General features: G+C 42.4%; 1 protein-coding gene across 3 annotated transcripts in view; it reads right to left on the bottom strand.

The window, feature by feature from the left end:
- Nucleotides 1-1,837: 1,837 nt before the first annotated feature.
- The window catches only part of Gcc2 (GRIP and coiled-coil domain containing 2), a 36,814-nt gene continuing 20,100 nt past the window's right edge, over nt 1,838-18,551 (bottom strand). The window contains exons 14-23 of one of the 3 annotated variants that reach the window (XM_033761745.1): nt 14,902-15,002; nt 14,736-14,813; nt 13,644-13,781; nt 13,032-13,153; nt 11,048-11,224; nt 9,297-9,514; nt 7,375-7,566; nt 5,953-6,104; nt 4,150-4,351; nt 1,838-3,160 (exon numbers count right to left, since the gene is read on the bottom strand). In XM_033761745.1, coding sequence (XP_033617636.1) covers nt 3,090-3,160; nt 4,150-4,351; nt 5,953-6,104; nt 7,375-7,566; nt 9,297-9,514; nt 11,048-11,224; nt 13,032-13,153; nt 13,644-13,781; nt 14,736-14,813; nt 14,902-15,002 — 1,451 coding nt within the window. In that variant the 3' untranslated portion in view covers nt 1,838-3,089. The remainder of the gene's footprint in view (nt 3,161-4,149; nt 4,352-5,952; nt 6,105-7,374; nt 7,567-9,296; nt 9,515-11,047; nt 11,225-13,031; nt 13,154-13,643; nt 13,782-14,735; nt 14,814-14,901; nt 15,003-18,551) is intronic. The other 2 variants (XM_010609894.3, XM_033761744.1) reach the window with 2 other exon arrangements.

Below are 18,551 nucleotides of genomic sequence, written 5' to 3'. Positions count from 1 at the left end.
TTTTTTTTTTTTTTTTTTTTTTGGTACCAGGGATTGAACTCAGGTCCTTATGCTTGCAAGGCAGGCCACCGAACCACTGAGCTAAATCCCCAGCCCTATTCCTATTATTTTCTATTTTGCATTTTAAATTATATCAGCTTTGGGCTGGGGATTTAGCTCAGTGGTTCTACTACCTGCCTTGCAAGCCCAAGGTCCTATGATCCCTGGTTACCCCCCCCCCAATTATATATACTTTGGTTCTTTTGATAAATCCATCTCAGTCGTGCTTCTGTTCTGGTGGTTTTCACTTCTAGCACTTCTGATGCTTTCCTAGAATTTTCTTCTGCCTGTGTTAGCCATCTGTTCTTGCATGTTCTCCTCTTTTTCTTTTAGCACCCTTAGCATATTAATCATATTTTCATTTCCTGGCTGGGTAATTTCAGCATGTCTTGTGTACCTGAATTTGGTTCTGAGGTTGCTGCCTCTTCATCTCTCTCTCTCTCTCTCTCTCTGTGCCTTGAGAGTGCCTGGTACTCTTTTGCTGGATCCTAAAGACATGAGGCAAACAGGCCCTTTGTGGATGTTTTGTTTACCTAGCAGCACGCAGGCTGCCTTCACTATTTGTGGTTGCTGGAGATGTCAGTGCCTGGATTTCCTCTCGTCTGTTTCTGTGGCCTCACTTTTCTTTAGTTTCCCTAGGGGCTGCTTCTTGAATCAAGAGCCTCCCTGGTGTTCATAAAGTGGGGGAAGCAGCTTTTCCAGTCCTGTGACTTCCTCTGGCCTGTGCCCTGCACACAGATCTCTCAGCCCCCTGCAGTGGAGCAGGGGAATGGGTGGCTGAGGGTTGGGTGTTTCTGTCCCCTCACTTGCATTAGATGTGGACAGAACAACTTCATTTTGGAGAACTGATGGGGGAGCAGGGTGCTCAGGCCTTATCAGAACAGCAACTTTTATCCCCCATTTGGCTAGCAGCTCAAGGGACCATCTGCAGACTTCATGGTAAGGACTTGGCTGTCTCCTGCAGTAAGCCATGAAGTGTAATGTACCTGCAGATGAGGTTTTCACTCAAGCCAGCATGCACTGGGCTTCTGGGCTGTGGTCACTTAAGTGTTCCAGCCTGGGTTCTTTCAAGCTTTCAGGGGCTCTGATTTTCAGATGGGCTGAGTTGTTGGCTTCCACTTTGTTCAGCTTTTTTTTTTTTTTAAATTGTGAGAATGGGAATAACTACATATAAGCTCATGTTATACCAGAAACCAGAGGTTCAGAGCATCAGCACACAGGCAAATTACCTTGCGTGTGAGTAGAGAGAAGGAAGGTGATCACCTGGGCCAGAGGTGTAGGTCAAGGGTAGGCAGAGCCTAGGTTCTACCCCCACAAAAACAGAATAAAAGAAAGATCACTAATAGGAACCAAGGAGACACCATTCTGTTTTATTTGGTGTTAACAGCCTTTGGTTCAATTATGAGACAGCGAGACCTGCCTGGCTACCGTCTCTGGCAGGGTCGATGTCCATCTTCCCAAAGAAAGGCCAAGTGGAAGGAGGGGAGACTGTCAGAGAACAGATGGGATCATGAGGCTGACCACCTGTTCCTGGGCTCAGAGGAACCCTGGGCTCAGAGGAACCCTCATCCTCGGCTCTGGTCTCTGAATAACTGGGTGTGCAACCTGCCATACCAGAGCATTCAACAGATCCCCACTGGGTGAGGACAGCAGCAAAGGAATTGGCAATTCCAGCTTCAAAGTTACTTTAAATCCCCAGAGAGAAAAGTGTGGAATGGGAAGAACAGCTATAACACAACATACAGTTAGACATGTTTAATAGAAATACTAAAATAATCATTACATTTCCTCATTGCCATGAAAGAGTATGCCTTTGTAATCAAAGTAGATTTACATGCAAAAGGTATTTTTGTTATTACATTCATAAGTACAGGCTATATTTCAAAGTAAGTTTATAGACTTTGAAAGGAGGAGGCTCAAAGAAAAAGCGAAATTTATTTAAATATTAATAGTTACAGCATATGTAATTAATAGTTACTCATATTCACAGTTTATTAAGTAAAAAAACTAGACTTTTAGAGTCAGCTCTGAAATAGATCCATCTTCATTAATACATTCACCAGGCAGGTCTGTTCTTGTAAGACAGGAGGAGGGATGGAAGTAAGGGAATCCTTTACAAGGACAAACTTGACATGTCAGCAGCAGACTTCCAGTACACTAAGCTAGAAACCAATTTCCCAGGAGCTCAAGTACAGGGTCAGTTCTCCAGCAGAGTCTGGAAGCATAGCATTAACTGCAAGGCCTGAGGACTTCTGAGGGCACATTGTGTGTGACTCACACATAAACAGTAAAAACAGAACTCTCAACTTTAAGTACACAGCTTTGATTCTGCCAATAAAACATACTCAGCAGTATCGAAGTCCAGAAACACCACTCTCTCTATCATATAGCAGCCTGTGGCGACTTTCTAAAGTCTGAGGCTGAGTCAGGTAGCACTGCTTTGAGCTTTTATCTGGGAGGTGGAGAAAAGGTGGAGACAGACTCCTGGCTGGTGAGCAATGGCACCACCTATGTGAGCCTGGGAGACCATATATGAAGTGTCTCCAAGGGCTAGGCCACCCCTCAGGTACAGTCACACCAGCTGGACTGTGGATGGTGGTGGACTATGTAGAAAGGGTGGCAGTGTACTTCAGAGGATGACAAAATGAACTGCAACTTCAGCTGGCCTCAACGTAAGTCCTCTTTACCAGTAAATGACTTTCCTTCATTCTGTGACTGCTAGATTTTCTCAGCAATTTATTAACTTTCAAACTCACAGGACTATCTGGAGTGGGTCAGGTGCAGAAGTGGCAAAGGGGGTGAGCAGCCTTATTCCTGGTGGTGCCCTGGGGCCCAGGTGCGGGGCCACAGCAGTGGCAGTGAACTGGGGTCAACACTTGAAGCTGCGGTGCTTTCACCCCAGGCTGAGATATTCAACCCATCTGTGACACATACATAGAAGAGAGGAGGACGTGGACACAAACACACTTTGACAGGGGGACAGCAACATACATGAACAGGTTTTCCAGACAGGTCCCATTCAGCTAATAAGGAACCACCTCCCCATCAATCTATCGAAGGCCAGACCAACTATGCAGATAGGAGGCCCATCCGGAGGAGCGGGAAGCGTTTTCTTCCTCGCCTTTGGACGTCAAAACAAAAAGAAAAGGAAAAAAAGTATTACTTTTTTTCAGTGTGTAATCGATATTTTACAATTACTCCACAATATAAGCAATTATTATCTTTCTCACTGATTATATGCTATCCATACCATGATAGTATTCTAAATTTCTCCTTTTTTTTCAATGCTGGGGATGAAACCTAGCTCTTAATGAAGGCTAGGGGCAAGTGCTCTACTTTTCTTTGTTTTGAGGTCTCACTATCTGTCCAGGCTTGCTTTGAGCTATGCAGCCTAGGTTAACCTTGAACTCATAGTGATTCTCTTGCCTCAGCTTCTCAAATGCTGGGATTATAGGCATGTGCCACTACACCTGGCTTAACTGCTCCTTCTTAAGAATACTTTATGATGTTGGGCTGGGCATGGTGGTATATACCTGTAATTCCTACACTCAGGAGGCTGAGAAAGGACTGCAATTTTGAGCCAAGTTCCAGTTACTTAAAGAATTACTGAGACCCTGACTCAAAATTTTAAAAAGGATGGAAGTGTGGTTCATTGTGAAGGCCTTGGTTTCAATTCCTGGTCCTGAGGGAGAAAAAGCTGCATACACCTGGGAAGTGGGCCCATGGATAAGCTCCAAATGCTGGCCCATGGCTCTGTCATCCCTTACTATGTGGGGATGAGGGGTGAAGTGAGAAAGAAAACACAGGTGCTAAAAAGGTAAACCAATCAACTCAAATTTTAGAAACAAACCTAATTCTCAGAGCCAGGTGACCCAACCCAGCATTGTGTTGTACTGTGCTGATCAAAATGATATATATGACTAGCTGCCCAGGAAGGGTTAAAAAATCATTATTTCAAATCTAGTCCCAGGCTACACACAGGACAGAATGATCCATGTGAACCAGAGTTAAAAGTCAGCATCATGGATAAGACTGCAGCATAGCTATGGATTCTTATCCACAGGTCACAGGCTAGTGTGGTGACCAGCCTCAGGTGTCCCCTCTGCATACCCTGTGCCACGGTGGCAAGCCTCCCCTTCTCTTCTGGGCTGAGGTGCAGCATGGTGTCGATGACTGGAAGGAGCCTCTCCCGCTCACTGCCAGGTTTCAGGAAAATGAATTGCAGCAAGACATTCTTCAAGTATTCCAGGTTGGCCACAGACTTCTCTCGCTCTTGATTTCTTTCCAATCTTCGTATTTCACTTTTGAGAAGCTGGTGTTAAAGAAATGAGTTAAAAATGGTTTGGTTTTTTTTTTTTTTTTTAAGCAGCTTCCAGCTAAATGTGGCAGACTGATGACAGAGCTGTTACTTTTCTCATCCCTGAACATCTCCTCCTGCATGACAATAAAGGAGGGACAAGTAGAGGAGAGAGGAAGCAGGAGAGGAGGGAGTGACAGCCAGTTGTGAAAAGAGAGCACCTAACTGTGTGAACAGACAAAGTCCCTGCCTCAGAAGCCCAGAGCTTTAGGCCTCAGAGCTAGAGGCTGGGTGTGGATGCAAGTCTACAAAGCAAGCAGCTGGAGCTCCCTCTTTCATTCTCTACAGTATGGGAGCCCTAGAGGCTCAAGTCTGACAGCTGCAGATTTTGAAGCTGCTTCTCAGCCCTGAGGGTGGAGGTGCAGGCATTTTCCAACAGGTGTGACAGGATACAACACCTTGGGCCTAAGATATCACAAACCCTAACAGGAAAATGGGCACAGCATGATACAGGACAGGTGGCCTTTGTTCCACCTGTATTTGCTGTATTTGCTGTATTTCATTTTAGGTTAGTCCAAGAAAGCAGCAAAGTCTTTCTCCTAAAATCCAGAGTCATTTACAAAAGTGACAATAAAGTCCAAGATTGTGTGAGTACAAATCCGTGGAAAGATAACATTTTATTAAAGAGGTCACTTAGGTTCACTATGCTGGTCAGTAATTAGTCATTGTTTTCATTGGGGGGGAGGAAGGTGATGATACAGTTTTATGGAAATTCCCATGCAGATATTTAGTCATCATATATATAAATAAAATTTACCGTAAGCAAGTGAATAATTCAGCATTTAAAAAAATTAATCTGGTAAGGACAGCTGGTCGCCCATTAGAGTTGGGTTAGTTCTGCTTGAGGTGCACAGTACAGAGAAACATGCACTTTCCAGATAGACAAGAGTCTGAATTATGCTCCACCATTTATCATCTTCATGTTGTTTTTTTCAGTGATTCTGAGTCAGTGACATTTATGTGTATGACTGTGTGTGTAAAGTTTAAGACCTGGGTCATAAAAATGGCTCAATTAGTATGATACTTTTTTTTCCCCTAGTACTGGGGATTGAACCCAGGGCCTCATGCATGCTGGGCAAGCACTCTACCACTGAGCTACACACAAGACTTCAGCTGTTTTTTCTTTTGGTACTGGGGATTGAACTTGGGTCCTTGTACTTGAAAGGCAGGCCGCGCAACCACTGAACTAAATCCCCGGCCCTTCAGTTTTTTTTTTTCTAAGTGCTCCCCCCTTGATTTATGGTCCATGGACCTGGACTCATCTGAGTTTTACTTAAGCATATGTGGAACAATAATGTGAAAGCAGCTTTCTAATTTCTTTTTTCTAATTTCTAAATCTGTTATAGTTTCTTAGAGAAAGTAGGAACTCAGGGACATTACATAATAGATACAAAAGTACTGAATATTTCTTATCAGCAAGAATCTAATATAAAGAATACAAATGTTACAGGTGAATCTGATTGTGAATGTCTGCATTCACCCAGGATACATCTGTCTGAAGGCCACCCTAGCATTCCCTTCAGGGCAGCTTCACTGTGCCTCGGTGCACGCCTCACCTTGACCTGTTCCATGAGGATGGCATTGGTTGCCTCTGTCTCCCGTAGTAGCCCATTCAAGTGCTCCGCGCTTTTTGTGGTGGAGCTGAGCTTCTGAACCAACTCTTCTTTGGTAAACTCAGCATGCCACAAAGGAGGCTCTATAAGACATTCTTAAAATTAATTTTCAAAATCAGAGATGACAGATTCTAAATAAGAACACTTAAATGTCTTACTGTTGTTGCAATACTGATATGGCTACTTTCTTATCTGTTCATCTATTTACACCTCAATTAAAATGCTATTTGGTTGAATGTAATAAAAATAAGAGAACTGCTATTGTAATGTATAAGAGTTTAATTCCATGTTAGCCCTGTGAGCCCAAAGCTGAAATGTGTCAGGCTTGCATTTTAGACATTTTCTCTTCTGTGTGGTGCTGGGAATGGAAGTCAGGGCCTGGCGCAAGTTAGGCCATCATGCACCACTTAGCTATGTCCCACCCCTAGACCTTTGATTCACTGTGCATTCTCTTTCCATCTATAAAAGTTCCATATGCCGCCCAAGGGACCATGCCTAGTGGCTTCCACTTGAAGTGGTCACTGACCACTGTTGTGGTTGGAGCTTCACTGTGCCTTGAAGGCCCATATATTAAAAACCAGTCTTCAGCCTGAGATGCTGTTGGGAGCTGGGCCTGTTGAGACGTCCCTCAGACAGTGGGATCCCAGCCTTCCTGTATTTCTTTGCTTCCCAGTAGCCATGTGAGCAGCTTCCCACTATGTGTCTGTCTACCCACAGGCCCCAAACCAGAGCCAGCCTAGATCTGACTGAAACCTCTGGAAGTATGAATCAAAGCAGAACACTCTTCCTTAAGTTGCCACCTTGCATGTTCCATCATAATGATGGAAAGTTGCAAACCCAGTGTGGATACAAATGGCCCTTACTCCAGGTGGACTCACACATCAAAGACTAGAGTCCCTCGAGTTACCAACAGTGATACTCTGAATGCTGTGAACAGAACACACCCAAAGTAGGCTACATTTAGTATAGCAAAGTTAGCACCTCATCATCAAGAGGAGGAAGTTGATGGTCAATTTCTGGGGAGGGTTTGAGAACAGGTATTTACTCACTGATATCGCTGGAGGACTCCAATCATCCATTAGAGGTCCTAGCCTAGGACAGAGCTGGCATTTAAAAAAAAATTTTTTTTTTATATTGGGGATCAAACATGGGACCTTGCATTTTTGAGGCAGGCAGTGGAACCAATGAACTAAATCCCTAGTCCCAGAGCTAGCATTTTATTTAAAAAGATTTGTTTCCCATTGCAGGAAGGTTTGAAGTGGCTCAAAACAAACAAACAAAAAACAAAACAAACGAAAAAACAAAATCAGAGTAAAATTAAGACAGCAAAATTAAATTAAAAAATATGCGGCCAGAGCAACTCACCAAGCTTTGTCTCAGGAGAGTTGAGCAGCTGCTCCAGTGAGGGTGCATAAGTGCTGGTGGAAGACACAGACTCAGTGTCTGCTGTCTCCATTCCTTCCCCCTCCTCCCGAGTCACTGCATGCATGTCCAGAAGGGGCAGATCGGTGGTCCTCCTTTCTCGCAGGTTCTTCAAAGGCTGGCAAGAAGCTGGGGCTGATAAATATTTTTTAGAAGGTAAGTGTGAGATTGTTCAAGATGGACAGATTCAGATTTAACAGACTCTCAAAAGATTAAAATGATCCAGGGGCTGTCAAATGATACGGAAATTCAATAAGTAGAAATAGTGTGTAAAGGGAAAATTGCTAAAAATGTTCAAAAAATGTAGTTACTGAACTTTTAACCACTTTAGTTATTTCAGGAGAAGCTGTGAATTAACTGTGATTAGCTGGCTAAGATAAACCATTGGACAACACAAGCCTCATTAATACAGTACTACTGATTTTTATGAATTTTTATTAATTAGGGAAAGTACTACCTGTTGCCAAGCATTGGTGGAAAATGCTGAAGCTAGACTCTAGTGATTTGGGTCACTGTAACCTTCCTAACAGGACACCTGTGACAGCATGGCCCAGGTCTGCCTCCCAGTTCTAGCCTCCTTCTTAGGTGGTCCCAGTGCTGCCCACTCATACCCTCGGCCCTGTTCATGCCTACAGACTCAGAGCCTAGGGTCCAGTGCAAGGAGCAAATGGGATATACTTCCTGGCAAGACTTACCAGTTTGCTTGTAATGAATATTTGTATAGAACTGTGAAATTTACAAGCTACAGTAATTTCAAGTACATTACTTACCTGACTCCAAGAAATCTGAAGTTCAGAGAAATTAAATGACTTGTTCACTGTTCTGTTAGGGATAGTAGTTATAACACAGATTTTTTAAACTTCAATTTTTATTTTCCATCTCATGAAGTTGCCTATCCTGTCTTTTCAAGCCCAGATTTCCTGGCTGCCCTTCTGAAGCATTTTTTTGGATTTCTGGTATTTTGCCAACTGCTTATTCTGCTGCGAACTCCTAGATTACAACCTCCTGTGCAGCCTGTTTTGCTCTGGCTGACATCTCTTTTTTGACTCTGGCATGTGTTAAATTCTCCTATCCTTTTTTTTTGTGTGTGTGTTACTTGTTTTGAGACAGAGTCTCAAGATGTAGTCCAGATTGGCCTTGAACTCACTATGTAGTCCAGGCTGGCCTTGAACTCATGGCAATCCTCCTGCCTCAGAATTCCCAAGTGCCAGGATTATAGGCGTTTGACACCATACCCGGGATGAAGCTAGTTTTTGAACCTGACAAGTGACCTTTAGCTGCCTGTGCTCCATAAACAAGATTTTCCATGGGAAACAAAGCATCCATCAATGTAGACCTCAAATATGTGGTCATTGTGGCTGACACTTTCTCATCTGTCCCTGGAAGCAGAATGGAAGATGCTGGTTATGGCTAGACTGAGAATCCAACTAGTAAGAGACATAAAAGGGAGGAAACTGCATGGGTTTTTTAGGTTCCTGATATTTTCAACTACAGAACAGCTGCATATGATGACTAGCAATGGAAAGCACCAAGAACCCAAAGGTGAATCTAGAATTAGACCTCATGCTATGACACTGATAAGTTATGTTTAAATCAGACAAAAAGCAAATGCCTTTCCTGCAGGGTAATAAATCCACAAAAACTAGCATTCCTAGAGGTAAAATGGACTGACAGAAGTGCAATAATAAAGGTACACACAGTTCAGATTATCTTCTTAGAAAGCAAATCTAACATGCATTTTTGCAGAACTGACAATGGTCGCTGCCTAGTAAAAGTGTTCAACTTTTCTGAGAATCTGAAGAACATGCTCAAGTGACACAAACATGTGAAAGGATGAGCAAGTTGCTCCATGGGTAGATACATACTTCGTGTGGTTGGCTCACTCTTGAGCTGGAAGAGCTGAGCTTCCACCTTGGAGAGTTGCTGCTGGAGGGTCTCCACCGTCTTCCGGTGTTCTTCTTGCAAGTGCCGCATCTGCTCTCGGAAGCTGCTGCGGAGGACCTCACTCTGGGATGACAGCTGACTCACTGTCTGTGCATGCTCAGACTTCATTGCCAAGTTCTCAGACTGAATAGAACACAGCCTGTGAGGAAAGAGGAACCCAGGTCGCATGGGAGGTTCCAACCTATAAACTGACTCAGGTTTCTGCCAAGTCCTAATGTACTGCCAAGGTATGAGCTACCCTCTCTCCTTTGCATCCAGGGAGTACTGCTGGATTAAAAGCTGGGTGGCCAGCTGCCAGCTGGTTCCCACCTTGTCCTGTGTCTCAAGGTAGACAGGAACCTTGGACGAAAGACTGATGCATAATGCAGGGAAGAACTCTCATGGTTCATCAGAAAAAAGAATTCTATTTAGAGCATAAGCAAATCATACCTTAGTTGGCTCACTTCTTCAGTCACTCTTATGTGGCAGCTTACATAAATAGCACTTCATAGAGTGAGTCTTAAAGGAGAGTATCTGTTTTAAGTGGATTGATATGAAACACTTGAAATAAAGACCTGGCTTACTATAGCAGCTTCCCAATCTCTCTGCACATCAGCCTGCCAGATGCCTTGTTAGAAACAGTTCCACAGTTTCCATGCTAAGCTGCTGAAAAAGTATCTGGCGGTGCTCCTTGGAATTGCCTGCTATTAGTAAATTCTTGCGTGATTTTTACGAGTCAGTCTTATACCAGCCAGGGAACCTGCAATTTGGGAACCAATACTTTTAATGGCTTACTTGTAGTTTTGCTGTTTTATAGATTTGGCTTTGATAAATTAATAAAACTTCCTTTTTACATAGGGACCCACAAATATTCTGACAGAGAATACAGACAACACTTAAGACAGAGAGCATCCTGATGGAAGATGGAAGATGCTCAAAGAACTGTTTTCCTCAGCACCTTAATACATCATAACTGCCTCCAATTTCCTTACTATAGGAGTTCAAAGTTTCTTTTTCACAATAATGTTTGCCAGTATTCAAGTGTTCAAATGATTTATAAGATATGACAAGTTGAAGACAAAGCTGCAAAGATAAATTGCACATTCTTTTTCTGTAAGAACTACTTAATATCTTCCTTTGGAGATGAGGGAAAATGTTTGTAAGGTGACACCTGAATGGAAAAAAATAGCTTTTTTGGGGGGAGCGGTTATGGTACTGGGGATTGAACCGAGTCACACTGAGCTACATGCCTAGCACTTTCTCTACTTTTTGGGACAGGATCTTGCTAAGTCAATAAATTGCCCTCCTAGAGTGCTGGGGATTACAGGTGTGCACTGCCATGACCAACTAGTAGCATTTTATTTTTAAATGAAGCATTGTGGACATGAAGGCAATAGGAGGGGCAGATAAACATTAAGTAGCTTTAAATATAAATATGCTAAATATAAAACCAGTCCAGAGGGGCCAGGGATTTAGCTCAGTCGTTCTGGTACCTTCCTCACTAGTGCAAGGACCACAGTTTGATTTCCAGGTACCGAAAAACAAAACCAAACAAAAAACCTAAAAAAACCAATCCAGAGAGGAAGTGTTAACCCTGTGGAAAAAAGTCTACTTCAGATTTTCACATCCATATTCACCCCAAGGAGCAAGAGGCCAGGAGCCCCACAGAGCAGGCCCATGGGATCCACCTTACTTTTCCCGCAGCTCTGCCTCCTTGGCCACGGTCTCCTGCAGCATGCGGTTGTGCCTCTCCAGCAGGGTGTCATGCTCTGACTGCAGTGTGTGCAGCTCCGATGTGCTGACCTGCAGGTTATTCTGGCTGTCTTGTAGTTTGATCTTCAGCTGGTCAACCAGCATTTCCAGGTGTTCCCTAAACAGAAATAAAAAGCTAAGTCACTGTTTGAAAAAAGTGAACTTCACTTTGTAGTTTCAAACATACATTTATCAATCTTTTGATGTCGTGCTCTTAATATTATGAATGATTCTACAGGATATACAAAAATGAGAATTCAGAGACTAGGGTTAAATAAAAAGAAGCTATAGATTTTAAATTTTAGGTGCTATAGTTACAAAACATTCTCACCTTTATTCTAATGAAATAGGCCATTAAACTGTATTAAACTAGCCTATTTTATGTTAAAGGACTATGTCATTAGTTAAAACCCACACAGTTCAAAATTAACTGTTCTGAGAACACTGTTAGACCAAAGCAGAGTGAAAGGTCTTTTTAGAATAAAATTTTGGTGAAACAGTTAAATTTTGTAATTCTGTTACAATCGTACAGAGCACTATTACTGTCACTTTTAGCAAATGTATTTAATGGACTGGAAGTAAACCTCAGCGGTAGGGGATTTGCCTGGCACGTATCAGCTTCTGGGTAAACTCTCTAGCACAGGAGAGGGAAGAAAAAAAAAGAAACAAAACAAAACAAAACAAAAAGATGCAAAACTGGGTGTGGTGGTGCATGCCCGAGTAATCCCTGCTACTCAGGCATAGTGGCATATACCTGTGATCCCAGCACTTGGGAGGCTGAGGCGGGAGGACTGCTGTGAGTTCGAGGCCAGCCTGGGCTACACTGTGAGTTCAAGGTAGCCTGGACTACACAGTGAGACCCTGTTTAAAAAAAAAAAAGTCTTACCCCCCGCAAAGAAACGAATAAAACAAAAACAAAAACCCCAAATATTCAACTTTAGCTTTATGAGGAACTACTGATAGAGAAAATATGCTCCAGTCTTTAGTCTCCACATTAAATGGGCTCCTAAACAAAGAACAAAAGAACACCACCACAGAATGGCTGCTCCTGCTTAGAACTGTAAAAGTCTGGTAGAAGAGTTTGAACTCTGAACTTCTGCTTATAAAAACGATACACATGCCTTGCTCTTGTTCCCGCACACTTCTGAGTAACTTGCTGAAGGGTGTGAATGCTCCATTGAAGCAGATTAAAAAATATGCTATTTGGGGCTGGGGATTTAGCTCAGCAGTGCTGCTGCCTGCCTCACAAGTGCAAGGTCCCAAGTTTGTTCCCCGGTACCCCGCCAAAAGCTATCAGAAAGAATTGAGGTAATGCTAATACATCAAAGAAAACTTTTATTCTGAATCAAAACAGTACTTAATTTAAAACTTTGTTTTGCTTTGTTGAGACAGTGTCATGCTATGTAATGAAGGATGGCCTTGAACCCATTATGTAGCCCAAACTGGCCTCCAAATCCCAGGGATCCTCCTGCCTCAGCCTTCTCAGTGCTGGGATTATAGGTGGGTAACATCATGCCCAGTTTAAAGTTCTTGAAGTAAAATATCATCAGCACCTTCTATTTAACCTAATGATGAAAAAGTACACTGAGAAAGTGCTTTTATTCTTAAATTTCCAAAACTGGAAAAACTAATTATAATTTTAATGTCTAAATATCTACCACAATGAAGTTCTATTAAGAGGAGACTGAGATCAGAGACTGCTGGCTTCATGGTGCCCTGAGAGCCTTTGAGGTTCACAGCAGTGTCCATGGTGGTGGTGGTGGTGGGGCAGGTGACAGCTGCAGACATCGTGAGGCCCAGGAAGCTGCTCCCTCAAAACCAATCCCCACAGGATCCTGCCGTTTGGAACAAAGTCCCAAAGGACCAGCACGTGGTGGGGATGTGCTGTGTGGGGAATCCTGCATGATTCCAGGGTTAAACCTCACCTTTCTTGCTTCGCTCCCTCAGTCTCAGCCTGAGACACAGATTTATTTTTCTGCTGTTTCAGAACATTATGAACTCGGACTTTGTAGCTCTCAAATTCTGAGGTTACAGTAGCTTGTTCTGCCTATAATATTAAGAGAGAAAAACATTTTCTACTGTAACATGATCTTATTTTCAGAGGTTAACAAATGAGGTGAAAATCCATTTTTGAAAATGAAGAAGATGGCTGACATTTGTTTTAGCTCCAGGTAACTTCACCAAAAAGTATACTTACAATGCAATTACATATTTTTAAAATCTTTGAATAATGACATGATTTTCTCTGACAAGAGATACTTCTATTATGTTCTCTTTCCTGGGAGATTAATTTACAACTCATACACTTCAGAATGGCACTAATTGCTTTTGGAACTTTGCAAAGAGTTCTCATTTATCACAGACCCTACGTTAAGTTCCTTGAACTCGAGTTTCCACAATGGAGTGGTGAGTGGTGAAGTCACATCCTAAGTCCTGCAATTCCTGAAGTGATGGGGCCAGAGTTGGCTGTGCTCAGCCAGGTGTTCACTCACAAGCGCCCGAGTAGAGACCTGAGGATGGAGCCAGGTGTGGCTTACCTTGGCAGTGCGGCTCTCCTCTTGTAGCGCAGCCACACGCTGCTGGAAGGCGCTGAGAGCACGCTGGTGCTGCTCAGCAGATGCCTTCAGGTGCTCGTGCAGCTTGTGTTTCTCTGCAGTCACCTCAGCCAGCTGGATCTGGGGGAAGACCTACAGGTTATCTTGGGATCCTCACAGCATGCACGAGGGGAGGGGCTGAGTCAAGGAATAGAACTTGGGGTGTTATTATTGAAGAGTGGAGACAACAAGAGCAGAACATCTTCACACTACAGTAAGTAAACCAACATCAAAAAACAAAAATCCCAGACTACATATTTCATTTACATTTAATTAAGTAGCTCAAGACAAAATCTGCCAAAAAAATGTATATACATTCAGGAAAAGAAATAGTATGATGCCTTTCAACAGATGGTTACCCTCATATAGGGGACCCTAGAGGATGTCATTTATCACTGAAAACCCACTACCCTTAGAGAAGAAACTGAAAATGTATGGGCAGCAAATCTCTAGGACCAACATTCCCTAAGAAGCAGTTCATCATACTAATAAATGTCCAGAAGCTAATGGCTACCACTTTGAACATCTTTTGTAATTATAGAAAAGCCAAAGGTAACTTGTATTAATCTCATGTCTCAATAAATTTAGTATTGTAATATTTATACAAGTTTTTCTTTTCCTGATGTGTGTATGTATTTTTTGGTGGACCGTGTATTTATATATATGAAACAGATATATTAAACCATTGTATGCAGTATTTCTTGTGATTGCAGTATCATTCAGAGGATTCAGATCAGGTCTGGGGCAGGTTTATTTATTTTGCATTACTCTACAGTATACTAGATCATGAAGTTCATGCAAATAACCCAGCTTGAAGTACACATCATACTTGATTGACTGCTAACACTTCCTCAAAATGACAGGGAATCTTTCCAAATCTTCTCAGAGTAGTGGAGAATCTTTTGGAGCTTTCAATGATAGAAACAGCCTGCTACGCCATGTGTGCTGCAGGTTCGCCATAGTGATAACCCTTATAGGGTCATTCCATGCTACATAGAAAACACTTTTTCGATCTCAGAAAGCACAAAGTCTTACTTTGTAGACTTCTCCTTGCTGCTGGCTTGCCTCCAGCTCGCCCTTCAAGGATGCTTGAAGAATGAGATGATCAGTTTCCTACAGAATGAAAATAGTGGTTAGACAAAAAAGTACAGTCATTCATCAATAAACTGAATTAGTACTCAGATAAGAAAGAGGAACATACTGCTTGCTTTGAGTCTGCCAGCTCTTTTTTGGTTTTCACAAGCAGCTGCTTGATCTTGGTGTGTTTTTCCTCATGCTGCTGCAGAGAAGACTGGAGTGAGGCTAGACCCAGAAGGGATTTCAGCAGAGAGGAAACAGCTTTCATGAGTGCATGGACACATGCCCAATAAGACAAGTCTTTATGCTAATTCTAAAAGAAACTGCTTTAGCTCTCTGATCCCAATTCCTAAAGCCTACACCTCTAAGCACCCTGACTCCCAGGCCACAACAGCCTAGACGCCTAATTACCCTGATCCCTCAGACTCATACAGCCTAGACCCCTAACCACCCTGATCCCCAGACAGCAATTCACATCTTTAAAAATGAACCAAACACTTCCTCCTGGTGTTCAGGTCATTCAAGAACTGGATCAAAATATTCTAATTGCACTCAATCACTTCTCCCCATCTGGCAAAGCATTTTACTTCAACTAGTGCAGACTTCTAAAACAGTAAGGTTTTGTTCACACCATGGCTGCAGGAAGGATCTCACTTTTACTATTCTCTCTCTTTACCCTGGCTGCAGTTGTTCTAGTCTACAGAGCCTGTCCCCACCAAGTGCTGTACTCATATCTGGTACTGCTCATTTCTGTATGATATATCACTGGTGATATATCAGTGAGAAAGGGGATGCTGTCTTGAGTAAACACTTCTTTTTGGTTTTTCTAAAAGAATGAGCCTATCTTTTAGTCCAAAATACATGGGTTTGCTAATTTACAAAACTGAGTATGTGCACTGCATGAATAAAACCTAGAGCTCTGCTGCTTAATTTATAACAAGAACTTACTTGGAAGACACAGCACAGGCACAGTGAGTGATCTGCACAGTATATGATCCATCCCAGTACCTGGGCAGGGAAATGATTAGAACTCCACACATCTGGCTTCCCTACTTTGTTCACTCAGGGACTCACCTTTTGTGAGCTGTGATGTGGCCCCTAGCTGCTAAAGCAGCATCCCCAGGGTACAGGGTGATGAGGACACTGCTGAGAATCCCACTGCTTCTTATATTAGCTTTAGCTTCTCCACTACAGAGGAAGCTCCTTAGACAAACACTGCAAACCCAATTCAGGCATCTGCCATAGGGATTTCCATAATGGTCTCCAGGTACTGGTGACAGACTGAGCCCGGGTCCCTTTACAACAGAAAGATGTTCTCCTGCCCATCTCAGGAAGCTGTATCTCTCACAAACATCATGCCTGCTCTGTTACTGTTAATGCTATGAACCTCATAACTAATGAAGTCTCTGTCTTCGCTCTTGCTTCTGGATGCTCAAGACCAAAGTTACAGGAGACCTGTAGCAAAAGCAGACAGGACCCATATTTTACATATTGGTCTTTTTTTTCTTTTTGAGACAGGGTCTCTATATATTGACCAGCTGGCCTTGAACTTGCTATCCTCCTGCCTCAGACGACTGTGTACCTGTTACTATAAATATATGCTACTATGTTTGGCCCTAGGTCTAGATGCTTTATTTGACTTTACTATGTAGTCCTTGTGTAATATTTCCTTTTACACTACTTCCTCATCACTTATAAACCTAAAATCTTATTTTGTGGTATTATCTTTGTAGCCACCTCAAATTATTTTATGGAAATTCTGCTTCTGATTGTGAGAGAATCTAACTTATCTTGTCATAAACAAGAAACTGAACAAGGTACAAGAAGTATAAGAAAGTACAAAAAAAGTCCATTTTCTGAGCAGCACAGGTCTGTGTGGCACAGAGGTGGGCCCTGTTCTTGGCCTGGCTTTCAGCATAAACACAATTTGTAGATGTGGTGTAGGGATGGAAGCCTGAGATGGGGCTGTGGACCTGCACGGATGCCGGGGAACAACATGGAGGACAGCGAGCTGCTCTGAACACCTGGGGATCCTTCAGGACTGAGTCAGTCTATGCCCATTAATCAGGAGGCATGCAAGGGCACAACCCTTGGCACAAGCTGATGAGGTAACCTGGGGGCAGGGCCAGCCTAGACCTGTAGGGATGGCTGTTCTAGAGTTGCTGCAAAGAGGCCACTCCTCTAGATCACTCCCAAAAGGACAGAGCTGACATACAAATAACTGCAATGTTAATGTTTAAATAGTTTTTGTTTTGTTTTTTTTTTTTTTTTGAGACGGATGACAGGGTGTGTGTGTGTGTGTGTGTGTGTGTGTGTTGTGAGGTTGGCAGCACTGTACCTGGCTAAAATTAAACTTTTTAAATGAAAAGGAAAAACAACCCAAAAAACAAAATTTTATCATTAAAAATGACAAAATTCACATCTCACTAAAAAGTACTTTCCATCCAAAGAAGGAAACAGGAGAATATGATTTATAACCAGGAGAAAAAAATTCAACCGATAGAAACATCAGTAAATTAAAGAATAGAATTAGCAAACAAGGGCACTAAATCGGCTATTAAATATGCTCAAGGATTTTAAAGAAAACATGCACAGAACAAAGAGAAATGGAAATATAAAAAGATCAAATGGAACTTGACGATGTATCTCAAGCAGTATTTACAGATTAGATAGTATTGTCTAATACTTAAAGACATGGGAATAAGAACCATCCCGAAGGAAGTTTAGGGAGTGTGAACATACACATGAATGGAAATGGAAGACAGATGCACTGTTGTATCAGTAACAGCCCAAAAGATGCCACATTTGAACAAACTGTAAAATCCTATACACGGAAAAAGCTCACTAAATCACAAGCATACACAAAAAAGGAAGCACACAGCACATAATTCTGTACTCAGCAAAAATATCTTTCAAAGATGCAGAAAGATTAAAGTTCAGTCCAGACAAAGGCTACAAGCATACCCCATGCAAATCCAGAGTCTACAGCGTAGTGCAGACCTGGGGACAGGAAGCCATAGGTGCCCATGCTGGATCCAGATGCATCAGAGGGATGAGAGCATCTGCATGGGAAGCATGGGCAGGTACTGAAAAGGAAACCTCAGTACTTGGGGTCTGTAGCCAAGGACTGGCAAATGTCCTTTAAAGGCTCAGAAACTAAGCATCACAGGCCTGCCAGCCACACAGGCTCTACTGGGTTACTTACCTGTGCCTGGCTGCAGGATGGAGCTACCACTTGCAGACAAAAGGACATGGCTATGTTTAAACAAAACCTTTACACCGAGGATTTAGCTCAGCAGTTCGGTGGCCTGCCTTGCAAGTGCAAGGACCCGAGTTCAATCCCCAGTACCCAAAACAAAACAAAACAAAAAACAAAACAAAACAAAAAAACCTTTACTTATGAAACAGTGACCTCTGTTTTAAAATACAGGTATTTTCAAACAAAAACAACAGTGTATTATATACTGCTGAAACGTATTGTATAGAAACAACAAGTATGATAAAAATAGTATAAGGAGCTGTTGGGGGTGATATTACATATCAGTAATCCTGGCACTCTGGGATGTTGAAGAAGGAGGACTGCAAGTTCCAATCCATCTGGGCAATTTAGGGATGCAGATCTTTCATAACAGAAGGCAACAAATCATTAAGAATATATAACACTTTTAAGTGTTCACATGGCCAACACCAGACTTTCTAAATACAAGAAACAAAACACTAACAGAAAAGTGAAAGATATCCACAATTAATGGTTAGAGACTGCGATGTAGTACC

Source organism: Fukomys damarensis, unplaced genomic scaffold (genome assembly GCF_012274545.1).
Source record: "Fukomys damarensis isolate Sample0158 unplaced genomic scaffold, DMR_v1.0_HiC HiC_scaffold_9, whole genome shotgun sequence".
Lineage (NCBI taxonomy): Eukaryota > Metazoa > Chordata > Mammalia > Rodentia > Bathyergidae > Fukomys > Fukomys damarensis.
Note: the sequence above shows the minus strand (reverse complement) of the source record. Positions and strands in the feature narration are given on the sequence as shown.